Source organism: Pteropus vampyrus, unplaced genomic scaffold (genome assembly GCF_000151845.1).
Source record: "Pteropus vampyrus isolate Shadow unplaced genomic scaffold, Pvam_2.0 Scaffold773, whole genome shotgun sequence".
In the NCBI taxonomy this organism is placed as follows: Eukaryota; Metazoa; Chordata; class Mammalia; order Chiroptera; family Pteropodidae; genus Pteropus; species Pteropus vampyrus.
In genome coordinates, this window is record NW_011889554.1 from 173,780 (window position 1) to 187,249 (window position 13,470).

Genomic DNA, 13,470 nt, shown 5'->3' on the forward strand with positions numbered 1-13,470 from the left:
TAAGATGTACTCTTCTAAGACAGAGCAGAAAAGAGGGCACTGCTGTTCATTCCATGGGGAAATGATGCCAAATGAAGGGCTCTAGGAAGTCAAGTGGCACACTCTGGAAACAGAAATCGATCATTTGTGTAGAGCAAAAGGTCTCAAATACCAGAATTAGATTTTGACTTTTAGGATAAAAAATTGTAAGTTGTACTGACTCAAAGCCTTTTACTTAAAGGAAATCCTACTGAGCAGCTGAATTTGTAAAACATATACAAGCAGAGTTACTCTAGTTATTTTATAAAAAGATACCTCCCCCTGGCAATGATGCCACATTCTCTAGAGCCAAGAAGTTGTTTTTCTTTTTTAAGCAGAAAAGTAATGTGAGTACACGTGCACATCAAATTATATTACACCAAATACTTTTAAGTACCCAGAAAATACTACCAAATTTATAAATTACTTTAGGCCATTGATCAAAGCAAGGAGCAAGAACAAGCTAATCTGATTCATACTAGGCTAGGGTGTATGAGACTACACATACCACCATCAGTTCAGTTCAAACATTTTCTAAGCACCTAAAACATACCAGACATTGTTCTATAACCAGAAGTGGAAAACTGGATAAAGTATTGTTCCTCTGTCTTTAAATATAGTGGGAAAGAGATTCAAAGAGGTAATTTCAATGCAAAATGGCGAAGGTTATCACGGAAGCATGAGACAATAAGAAACAAACAAAACCCAACCAGCCAAGCAAAGAAGGGACTAAAGGGCACTTCAGGCAGAGGCAGTAGTATAGTATAAGGAGTGATGTGGGGGGCGTGAGAAAACATGGAAAACTACAGCAGTACGCATAAGTAGAGCATAAAGTATAAGTAGGTAGGCCATGGCTAGCCTTGTACATGATGCTAAGGAGTTTCGACTTTGTAAGTGATGAGAAGACACTAATAGGCTCTAAGCTGGAAAGACAAGCCACATTTGTGTTTCAAATGGTTCACCCTGGTAGAGTATAGATGAAACAATGGAGTGCAAGAATGGAAGCTGGAAGCCATTGCAATCAGTATCACCTTTAACTCAGGCAAATGGGACTCCTGCCCTAGCTCCCAGTTTAAAAGGCCGTACTCTGGCCCTCCTCTGGCTGTGCCCCTCTCTGCTAAGTAAGATATTTGCAGGGCTGAGAGGATGTGCTCCATGAGAGCTCCTCCCTCACCCCATTCTAAATCATGCTTCAGGGACTGGCACCCAGAATTTCCTGTGCCAACATCCTTTTCAGGCCTGAGAGGGCCTTTTCTGCTGGTCCATATTCTTTTTTTTTTTTTTTTTTTAAATATAGAGCACTTCACGAATTTTCATGTCATCCATGCACAGGGGCCATACTAATCTTCTCTGTATCGTTTCAATTTTAGCATATATGCTGCCAAAGGGAGCACGTGGTCTGTATTCCTGAGGATGGTCCATGCTGCTGATGTGCATACCTGTAGCCCAAAGTTCAGGAGAGTGGGGATAAGGATCAGAGTAGATATGACATGGGTGTGTCGACTGAGTTGTCCATTTATGTGCATCAGAGGCCCCTTACAGTGCAAGAAGGGGGCACCCATTTGAGAAAGGCTGGGTCTTAGGGCGGGGACTTCTATATCTATTTTAGCTGACTATTAGAAGGAATAGTAAGATATTAAATGGCCAAGCACAATATAAACCTTAGATTGTTTTTAATTCTTTATTCCTACAGCTAATAAATTAAGGAGCGTTAAAAATAAAAGTGTTTAAATTAGCTAAAACACACATTAGAAAATGAGGATACTACATATATACACTGTGAGTAATTCTTAATGCACAGAAAGGACTTTATCGTTGATTACTCAACCCTGCAACCTGAGTGCTTAAACTTTTTCAGTCTTACCTTTGCATTCTGGCAATGGATCACTCCACCCAAGAGTCTGTCCCACAATAATACAGTAACTAGAAGTTTCACCAACTAATTCGTACCTAAACAATGAGGGAAAGAAATAAGTTGAGTCCCCTTAAATTCTCCAGAATATAATCTTATAGTATTTACTATACCAGTAGATGGAGACAAAACAAAATAGATGATAAAAGTTTACGTGTCAGTTTAAAGAAAAAGGAAAAATTAAATTTTAAAAGATGATATCCAAAAGATAAAGAAGTATAAGACATGAAAAACATTTTTTATTTCAGTGAGGCACATGTTAGAAAATATTAAAGTGTTTTAGAACATTTTAACATGATATAGATGCTTGAATATTTTATATTTCTGAGTTATAAGATCAACATTGGCTTCACGGAATAATAGAATGTACTTATATTTAAAGGGTTCAAAGAACTCTCAGATTTGATATTAATGATATTAATTATCCAAACATCTGTGTTTAGTACAGGTGACAAGTGAAACTTATATTTTTATTTTATAAAAAATGGACATGCACAGAGTAAAATGTCATAATTTGATTTGTAGATATTCAATGAGAAAATGAATATGAAACTTCCAGCAGTGTTGGCTGACACACTGATGATACTTAATGAGTAAGTTCTTTTTCTCCACACAGAAAACTTACAAAAGACATTAAGTCAGAATGGCATTTTCACACTAGAAATAAATGTTAAGCCATGATATTTTATAACAGGTTGTTAGCATATAAATGAAAGACTGGTTTCTTATTTAATACTTGGATTTAATTTCTGCAAGTATCATCAATATATTACAAGTTTTTCCTTTACTAATCACATTTACAATTTTATAATAAATCACATAGCTACCGAAATCTAAGAATTGAAAGAATTTGGTGGTATAAGAAATCTTTCTTTCTTGCCACATTTTACTAAATTTAACTGTGATGAGCTCATGAGAAAAATCTTTGAATAGACCTTTGAATAGGTTGTTTTATTGCTACTAGCTTGTGAATACTGGCCACTAATCTAAAAACTTCCATTGTACATCCTAATTTGTTTTTTTCATTTGTTAAATATAGAGTGTTTAGTGTGCAAAAACTTACCCTGTGTTACATGAGAAGGTGATGGATGAGCCAAATAATATGTCAGTTGCTATATTTATATGACCATTTGTTATTTCTCCAGGATTAGGACATGATTTTCCTAGAAGAGAATACAATTTTTTTTTCATTAAATTCTCAGGCACATCGATGCAAATTCATCATCTGAACCACTGATAATCTCTTATTCTTAGACTTTTTAAATCCTATCTTCATTTTATAACTTTCAAAAAAGCAACACATATAGAATATATACTTATTTCATTAAAGGCAACCTTAAACTAATTAAATGTGAAATCTATAAGTAAAATAATATAGTCCTATCTCACAAATATTTAGTCTGCCTAATTTAAAATAACTCTAATGGTTCTTTTAAGAATCATTCTGAATAATATATACACATAGACTTGCAGTGTGAATAAAGGAAGAAATACTATTTCCACAAACACAAAAGGATTAAGAATACTCTTTAAAATTTTACTTACTTTTACAAAATTCATCTGGTTTGGACCACGTAAAATTCTGAAGGCAAGTTATTTTTCCTGATAGGGAATGGTCTCTTTTGTAGCCCAAACGGCACTCATATTCCACAACGGAACCCAATGGGAAATAATTCTGTTGGTTATAAGGCTTTTTGAGAGATGCAAAAAGCAGCCTGGCTGGAAAATTACAGCTACCTAAAAGTAATAACAAAAGCAACAACAAAAAAATCATATCACTTTACAATCTATACTTAATTACTTGGAATTTTTGGGTCCTTACATCATCCTTTTTTCTATACTTCTTTGTATACATTTGGTATTTAACTATGTTACTATGCCTATGGCATTTACAGTGTATCAAGCATATTCACACATATGCTTTCATTTACTGATTACTAAAGGCCTGTGAAGTAGATTTGGCACATAGATTTCACTATGCCCACAGTTCAGAATATATAACCTATTTAAATTTCTTAGCACTGACTCAATAAATACCAGTTCCCATACCCTGCCCCATGAAGCACAGGGGTAGATGACAATAGATATTTCCAGACTCTTGGGATAATGTCCTGGACAACAACAACAGTAACAATAATATCTAATATTTATTGACTACTTCTAAATGTTTTACACACACGAATTCATTTAATCCCCACAATAACCCATGGGGACAAGGATCAGATGAGCCAATGTGTACATAAGTGTTTACGAACTTTAAACATCTGGGCAAATCTAAATTTATAGAGGCGTGGCAGAGTGGAAGAGGTGTTAGATTTATAGTCAGAAGACTCCAATTTGAACTCTGGCTCTTCTGCACAAGAGCTGCTGATCTCAAGGAAGTTATTTAGCTTTTAGGGGATTGTTTCTTCAACTGTAATATGAGGGTGGGTCTCCACTTACCTCATGGAGTTGTCTGGAGGATTAGATGAAGTAATATATGTAGAAACGTTATAAACTCTGAAACATGATACCCATGCAAAGGCTTATGTACTTCAACCTACTGCTTTCTATCACAGATAGATAACAAGAAGTTAAAGCCCATTTCATATCTGTTTTCAAAAAATACTTGTGGTAGTTTCTGTATTTCCTGTAGCTCCTATTGCTCCAACTTGTTCAAAGGCAGGAAACAAATCTTATCCTTACACTTACTCATACATGACAAATCTAAAATAGGGCTATGCATAGATTTTTAGGTAAATATAGAGATATTTTTTTTAAATGCCATCACAGAGTTGTATTTGGTAAGTCCTACTTTAGAAAATGAAATTTAAGAAAACAGAGCACCTATGTTATATGTCTCAGAGTAATTGCCAATCATATTCATATATAATTTATTCCCTAAACAACAGTAGCTGTTGTTTATTTTCTCTGTTAGTCAGTTCAGGAGGTGCAGTGTTTGCAGGGGAAAACAAAACAAAACAAAAAACCTGTTAATGGAGAAACAGGACCTAGTCCAGGAAGCAATGCCATCAATTAGCTGGAGTGTGAAGTGCCAACAGGTATACCCTGGGGTTTAATAATATTAGAAAATTATCAATTACCAGTCACTCTGAAGAGGGATAAATTTTAAAGATACATTCCATTCTCATAACCTTCCTAAAAAGAAATGAAGAACTTACGATTACAAAATTCTGTGATATTCGACCATTCATTGTTCTTAAGACAGACCACTGAGTCTGGCTGGCCAGGAATTTTTACAAAGCCTTGATCACATTTGTATGTTATTATGCTTTGTTCAGGAAAACTTGTAAGACCTTTCAAATCTGGCTGGGCATTAGGTATATTTGGAGGAAGGCTGCAGTCACCTAGGAGGGAAAAAAATGTAACTGAGGTAAATACCACTTTTCAACTCGTTGAAACATTCCTTTCCCAGGGCTAATAAGGGAAGCGGCAATGCCTTTTGAAGTACGGGTTAAATTCCTTATCCAGTGCAGAACTGACAAACCAAGACCTTGCTCGGTTTCCCGTCTTGTCAATTAATTCGAGACAAAAGAAGTCGAGAATAAACCCCGCCCCTTCATCATTTTTTTTAAAGTGGTTTAGTATTTATTTCTGCCTAGATACTGCTGCTAGGCACACAATAAAGACAAACTCCCCGTTGAAACGTTACACCTGGAGATGTGAAAATTTGTAGCGCCGTGTGCTGCACAAGACTGTCCCGTGTTTAGAGGCGAGAGTGGTCAGCTATTTGGCCACTCGCCCCCTTCAAGAGATGTTGAGAGTTTGAGAATTCACTCTATTTGAGCGCTGCCTTTCGGCTTCCCGATGCTTTGGCTGCTCCACGTATTCAGCCGGTGATTTCTCAACTGTCCACTCCTCACTCCTAAAGCCACATCCCTCACCTCCCCAGTTCCCAGACTTCTAGATTGTCACCTAAACTGACCCAGCCCCTCCCACACAGCCTAAGGGTTCACCCAGCTGGGCTGGATGTCCAGCCATTACCCACCCCGAGCAGCCTGCGGACACAGCAGCAGCAGCAGCAGCAGCAACAAGGTCAACCCGCCGAGGCGCAGCACCGCTCGGGCGCCGGGCCACGCGGGACTCATGGCGCCGGAATGCGGACCCCGCACCGGGACTCGGCGGCCCCGGTAACAAGATCGCACTGGCTTGAGCAAGAAGCTGTAAAGTTGCTGCAAAGCCTACTTGTTCTGCAAGTCAATTTAAATTAGCGCCTTGGGTGGTGCCTGGGCTCTGAATCACCAAAGGGTGGGGCGAAGAGAAGAGGTTTGTTTGCACCACGTTCTGGGTGGGGCAAGGGGGTGGGGGACTCTTGCGTCACTGGCGTCTAGAGACCCTTGACTAGGGAGAGGGGTCGTGGGTAGGGAGGTTAGCTCCCTAGCGCCGGATGCTGGGACTTTTTCTTTCTCTTTACTAGGGTGGGGCCTGCAATCAGCTGCCATCTGGAAATGTAAAGTATCTACTTTATAAGTAAACTAAAAATTGCGGTTACGGAGGAGAGGGGAATGGTTCTAGTAGTGCAGGTTTGGGTCCCCAGGAATCTGAATTAGTTTAAGAGGACCTTCAGCCCCCTTGGTGCTGCAAAACTGAGCGGTAGGTGCGGGTAAATTCCGAGGTAGAGGTCAAGGGTGAGAAATAATGCCCACCCAGGGACGTGGTGTCTTGAACTAGGAGGCCCGCCAAACGTCAGCACGAGGGGAAGATAAAAAGACGAGTGTGGTGTCTCCTGGGACGCTCAGTAATCAGAAAACGGCAGGTGGGAAAAGACCCAAGAAACAGGTGGAGCAACGCAGCGGGGAGTGACTGTTGCTCATGCCAGCTTTGGGCTGGAATCTCTTTCTTCGCCAGGGTTCTTCTTATTTACCACCGACACCTCTTTGGGACTAGTCTACCTGCAGAGAAATTGACCATCCTGCGCGCTACATAATGTGTGTTGGGTGGAAAGAAAGATGATAAAACAAAACCAAGCACCAGAAAACTAAACGATAGGGTGGTAGATTTTAAGAGGAAGTTTTGCTAGAAGACCTTAAGTATATGCCAGTGGTTTGCGAAACTGGCCACGCGTTAGAATCACGTGAGAGCTTTTAAAAAATCCAGATGCTCAAGCGACACCTCAGGCAAGTTAAATTAGTATTTCTGTGGATCATACAGAGGCAACGGGATTATTTAAAATGCTCCAGGTAAGTAATGCCACTGTGCAGTCAGGTTGAGAACCACAGATTTACATGGCGCTAGTCAGAGTAATTGCTGCATTTGTCGTGATATTCTTTCCTAAATGCTTTCTGATCGCTCCTTATGGGTTAGTGTGAGCTTTAAAAAGAGGAATCCGTTTCGAACAATAACATTTGCTGTGACTCATGCTTCCTATACTGAACTGAATCATGTGACAGCCAGTGCTGGAACCAATCCTATAGGGATTCCGGCAAAGAAACTCCTATAGTCTTTCATCAAAACCTATCAGTATTAAAACGGTCTAGAGTTTAGAAGCTGGGCTTTTGACATCATCCAGTGTCAGCCTCATATTTTATATTAAAACACTTTACTTTTATTCTCATATTTGACATAAAAGCACAAACTTCATCAGAGCTCAGCAGTGTTTTAGAAGTGATATCAGGTCTTCATTTATTCTAAGAGCCTCTGGTGACCCTCTACCATGCCATTATGGGGAGGTAGTCTTCATTTCTGCTTGAGCTCACAGAATTGATGTGAAAGGCAAAGTGGCATCATGGAAAGAGCTGAGGGTCAAGGTCAGTTGTGGAGCTGTCAGAAGACTTAACTTTGATGACTGTTGCAGCTAAATGTTTATTAAGTGAATGTATTATAGCTTTTTTATCCAGAAAAAAACAATGAGCTCTGCAAAGCGTCAAAAAAAATTATCTCTATCACCCAGCTTAGCTGCACTGAAAGATCTAAACATTCACTTTCCAAAATACATAGTTCTTGATAATACTTTTTTTTTTTTTAAAGGAACTTTTATAAGAAGTAACTGGGTGGATTCTTTAGTCACACTATGACCACTCCCAAAATTTCGAAATTTGAGGTCAAGGAAAAAAGAGAAATCTACATTCATTCAATTTAGAAAAAGCTTCTATGATAAAAAAAAAAAAAATCTATGCATTATTAAGAAAAACTAAATATGCACATTTGTAACTTAAAAGATTATTTTAAATAATGACCTCAAATTGTTATATTCTAATTACTTCATATACATTATACCATTTCACCAACACAACTTCATGAAGTGGAGATAATTGTCCACATAAGAGGAAACACGCTGAGAAGTTATTAACCAAAATCTGTGCAGCTAGTGAAGTGACCAGTCCAGAATTTAAATCTAGTTTTTATGATTCTAAACCTATAGTTAACTTCTTATTCTACCACACTACATTCTTTTTCTTGGAATCAGTCAGCAAAGTTTTCTTATACGTAGAGGACACATAAAATGAGGAATTTGGGGAGGTGATTTGGGATCCAAGCTCCTTCTGGTGTCAACAGTAGACCTAAGTCTCTGTACTTGATGTACCAAAAACTAGCTATTCCTCAGGGCCTCATTGCACATTGATTAAGAAAGAGTTTAGGACTAAAATAGTCTCTTTAGAGCTTTCCAATTCCAAAATGATAAGTTCATATAATTAGGTAACAAAATATATTTTTAAAAAATGGAAAATAGGTCTACAATTTTGGCAGAGATCAGTGAACACAGCTCTCATGCCTGTCCCGGGAAATATACAATGATTAATCAAAGGCTTTTAATAAATTGGGGAGCACTTAGAACTCAGAAGTGCACTAAGAAAGTGCCAATATCTGCATTCAAGAATCTTTAATTGTGATATTGTGATTTATAAGACATACATATTTAGTCATTCAGACAACCCAAATATATTTCTCATATATATTTGTTTTTTGTCCACAATTTCTGCTTAGAGCTCCTGGAACTCTTGGAATTTCCTAAGTATAGAGAATAAAACAAATATCTTTTATTATGTTAAATGAGGTAACTTTGGGACCCCACCATAAAATAGGAGCTAGTTGACAGTGGGACCTTCCCTGTGAGTCACACCCTGACCTCCAACGAGAGGAAAGGAGCTGGAGGTTGAATCAATCCACAATGGTCAATGATTTAATCAATCATAACTATGTAATGAAGTTACTATAAAAACTCAAGAGGACAGGGTTTAAAGAGCTTCACAGTTAGTGAACACTTGGAGATGGAGGGAGAATGGTGCTCCTGGAGAGAACATGGAAGTTCTATGCCCCTTCCCACCTGATGTCCAGGGTCCGGCTGTTCCTGAGCTATATCCTTTCACAATAAATCAGTGATCTAGTAAGTAACATGTTTTGAACCCAGTGAGGGGTTTGTGGGAGCCTCTGATTTATAGCCAGATGATCAGAGTACAGATAACAACCTGGACTTGGAATTAGCAGTCTCAGCTGGAATGGGTCAGAAGTGTGTATGTGTTCCGGGGGAAGGGCAGTCTCGTAGTACCAAACCCTTGACTTATGGAATCTGGTACTATCTCTGCATAGATAGTGTCAGAGTCCTGAGAATTGTTGGTTGGTGTTGGGGGGACTCCCCCCTGCTCTGTGTTGGAATTGGGTTGGGGAACTCAATTTAATAATGTAGTAGGCGGGTTTTATGTGATAAATGCCACAACCAGCGTAGTGTGAGAGTTCAGAAAAGAGAAAAAAATGTGGCAATTTCGGTGGAGAAGGCCAATGGCCTAGTGATTAGGCTAAATAACGACAAATATATCAATGCTACGGGGAAAAAGTATGAAAAGAGATAAGAATGGTACGAGTGAAGGTTGGGGGTCAGGAAAAATGTCAGTTGATTCCAAGAATAGTAAGGAATTATTTTAGACAGAGAATGGGTGATTTAATGTGAGCAATGGAAGAAGGGACTGAAGCATAGGCTGGGAAGAGATCTGAGAGAGCCTTACACACAAGGCTTCTACATTTTACACCATTCAGAAGTATTGATGGACTCTTAAAGAGTTTAGCAGGAAATTACAGGTTAATTTGGAAATGGTGTACAAGAATCTGCAATGGGAATGGCCCTATAAGGAAAGACCCAAATTAACTAACCATATCATTGTCCTATCACTGAAGATTGGAGAAATGTCTTTCATTTTAATTTTAAAATTAATAAATCTCTATTAAGGAAACAGTCTTGTTAACTCTAAAAATCCCCGACAAAATTATAACCACTTGAGTTTTCATGCCTGGTCTTATCAAAGAAGTTTCAAAAGAAGAACCTACAGAATTTGGTGACTGATTAGATAAGGAATAAGGAAAAAAAAAAAAAACATGTTAAAGATGACTCAGAAGTTTGGTGTCTGTGAGACTATGGGCTCTACTTAAAAATTTAGGGACAGGATAAATTTGGCTGCACAGTTGTTGATTTAAAGTGCTTTGACAGGGTGCCCTTGTGGAGATATACAGCATGAGAAGAAAATGTAGGAGAGATTGAGCTGGGGCATGGGTGAGACCTGGCTGAAGGCGACGTAACAAGGAAGAGGGTTAAACAGAAACTCCAAGAGGCCCAAGGAGTGAGCCTTGGGGACTCCACATTAGAGTAAAAACAACGAAGGGGAAGGAGAAGGTAGTGGAAAGAAAAGAGGATAATGCAATTTCCTGTAAGCCCAGGGATATAAAACTGTGAGCCAAATAGTATCGCTCTCCTGGTAGGTGAGGCAACTGGTGTTTAGGGAAATTAAGTAACCAGTCCTAACCATATGGCTTGTGAGCAATGGAGCTGGGGCTTAGGATGTATCCCCTCTGTTATTGCTCAGGCATCACCTCCGCCAGGAAAGCTCCCTGCTCTCGACATCAGATCCAGTACCTTGTCTGTGCTTCTAAATCCTCCATGTGCCTGTCAGTTCTTCGTCTCTAAGGAATCAGTCTATTTCATAGTTTTGTTTCTAACTCAGGCTAGAATTATTCCCAACTAATCTTAAAAGAGCCAAGGAAAAACATGTTTTGATTGAGATATTTTGTCATACAGCAGTAAAGAAGAGCAGTTGTGCTTTGCAGAATAAATGAAGTGTGTTTTCTAAAAATAAAACAAATAAGCAAACTCCTATTTCTTATAAAGAAAGTTTATTCTCCAGGAACTCACTAATCAAAGTATCAGTGTACACATCAAATATAGTAATTTTTTTCACGAAACACAGGTTTAGCAGGGCCTAGTAAAAGTAGCCTAACATCATGTGACAGTTTCCCTTAACAAAATGGCATCCTGTCCTACCTCTGGCTCCTCTGTGTGTATGAGGAAAGGCTCAGCCACCAAATGGAAGTGTGGTGTTTGACTCATATGAGCAAACGTTACTTAGCCGAGCTCAAATTTTCTGAGACAGCAGTGAATTTTCACCTAAGCAAAGGGAGGCAGGAGCCAGAAAAGTTGTGCGATGTGTGTGTGGTGTATGTGTGAATATACGTGTGTGTGACTGTGTGTGACTGTGTGTATAAGTATATGTGGATGTGAGTGTATATGTGGCTGTGTATGTGAATATATATACATGAGTGTATATATTATGTATTAGTGTGTGTGAGTATATGTGTATGTGAGTGTGTTATGTATGTGTATATTAGTGACTGTGAATGTATGTGCATGTGAATATTGTATATGTATGAATGTGTATAAGAGAGAGTGTATGATGGGAAATAACATAGCACAGAGACTGAGTGAATGGGTTTGGGAGACAAACTGACTTACGCTCATATACCGACTCCATTGCTCCCTTATTTTCTGTGCAGCCTGATAGTCACAAATTCCTCATTTATAAAACAAGAATGATAACATTACCTACCTCGCAGAGTTTTTTGTGAAGGATAAGTGAGAATGTATGTAAAACATTTGGTATGATGCTTGACCCACAGCAAATACTCAATAAATATTATCAATAATTGATGGCAATGACTAACATGAATGAATACATCATATATCAGGACTTGCCCACTTTTCATGTAATCTATAAAGAAGGACTTGTCATGACACAGAATCTGAAAAATTGATAAAAGAAATATAAAGTTTCTAAAGGAAACTTTTTTGCTAGCGAGAATATAGAAGGTACAACCACTTGGAAAACACTTCAGTAACTTATTATGAAGTTAAACAGATACCTTCTGCCCCAATAATTTTATTTCTAAGTATTGATGCAGGGAAAATAAAAACATGTCCACAAAAGACTTGTACATAAATGTTCATAACAACCTTATTCATAATGTAACCTCAACTAGAAACAGTTTAAATATCCATCAATAGCTGAATGGATAAATAAATTGTGGTGCTTCCCTACGACTACTCAGAACTAAAAGGAACAAATTAGTTCCTTAGATCTCAAAAACATGTTGAACAAGAGAAGCTAGACAAATAAGAGCATATACTAGATCATTCCATTTATATGACATTCTAGAACACACGAAACCAACATTTGGTAGTGGAAATCAAATCAGTAGCTGTCTAGAGTGAGGATTGCAAAGGGGCAGGAGGACTGACTACAAAAGGGAAAGAGGGAACTTCGGGGGACAACAAAAGTGTTCTATATATATTGATCGGGTGGTGGTTACATGGTATATACATTTGTCAAAACCCATCAAACTGAATACTTTAGATATTTCCATTTTACATACATTACACAATAAATTTGATTAAAAATCATAAAATGAGATCAAAGCTTTCAGTTCTGGAGTCAGTGGGCTTCAGCAACAGAGGAACAAATAGGTCATTATGTAAAGGATAGCGTAGTTGGATATATCTTTTCTGTTTTGCCCCATCAGTTTTAAGTAGTGTTAACCTGGTTTGTGACATACTCTTAGCCTATGTGGAACAACATTAGTAAGCTTTGCTGACTTCCGAAAAGCTGAGTTATTATAATATGAGAAAATTGACAATAGGACAAAAACAATCACAAGCATGCTTAATCAACCTTTAGATGTGGAAAGTATAACCTTTATTTTTTCCTATTTCGTAAGAGGCACAGGGTTAAATCAGAGCGCTCTCCATTACCAGGACATCCATGGAAAGTTCCAATTCGACTTCCCACCAAATGGGAACCAAGGAGATCCCATTATTCATACAGTTTTGACCCCAGCCTGCTCTTACTGCTCCATCTGAGGAGATGGTGATATGTTCTCAGAGCTAGTGAGGAGAGTTTCCAGCTTTCCTACAAATGACCTCTCCCCTGCTCATTGAATCCCCATAAATCTGCGCCAGCATAATGTAGAGGATAGAAGAGATGACAGCAACAATTTAGATGTGTGTAGGACTTCATCACTCTGGGCTGTTTTTCACTGCTATCTCAGGTAATCCTCAGACCCACTCTGTGAGGTAAGTGTCATACCCTAAATGAATTTCAAGGATTACCTAACCAGTCTAAATTCATACACCTGGCAATGATCAGAGTGAAACTTAAATCCAAATTATCTGACTACAGATCTTGTACTTAGTCCATGACACCACTCACATTTCACAATACACTGCAAAGTCAGTTGCTGACCCCTGCAGACACCATGTTTTAATGGGTGTTGTGCCTCTGGTC

At 38.4% G+C, this 13,470-nt stretch overlaps 1 protein-coding gene and 1 non-coding gene across 11 annotated transcripts in view; both read right to left on the bottom strand.

Annotated features, from left to right (window-relative positions):
• Positions 1 to 6,175, bottom strand: part of CD55 (CD55 molecule (Cromer blood group)) — a 23,564-nt gene extending 17,389 nt beyond the window's left edge. For 3 of the 10 annotated variants that reach the window (XM_023526270.1, XM_023526268.1, XM_023526265.1), the window contains exons 1-5: positions 5,919 to 6,173; positions 5,092 to 5,277; positions 3,476 to 3,667; positions 2,994 to 3,093; positions 1,883 to 1,968 (exon numbers count right to left, since the gene is read on the bottom strand). In XM_023526270.1, coding sequence (XP_023382038.1) covers positions 1,883 to 1,968; positions 2,994 to 3,093; positions 3,476 to 3,667; positions 5,092 to 5,277; positions 5,919 to 6,018 — 664 coding nt within the window. In that variant the 5' untranslated portion in view covers positions 6,019 to 6,173. Of the gene's footprint in view, positions 1 to 1,882; positions 1,969 to 2,993; positions 3,094 to 3,475; positions 3,668 to 5,091; positions 5,278 to 5,918 lie in introns of all 10 variants that reach the window. The other 7 variants (XM_023526269.1, XM_023526266.1, XM_011385748.2 and 4 more) reach the window with 5 other exon arrangements.
• On the bottom strand, positions 1,306 to 1,412 carry LOC111734097. Its single transcript, XR_002778307.1, has one exon. It is a non-coding gene; the product is annotated as a U6 spliceosomal RNA (small nuclear RNA).
• Positions 6,176 to 13,470: the final 7,295 nt, after the last annotated feature.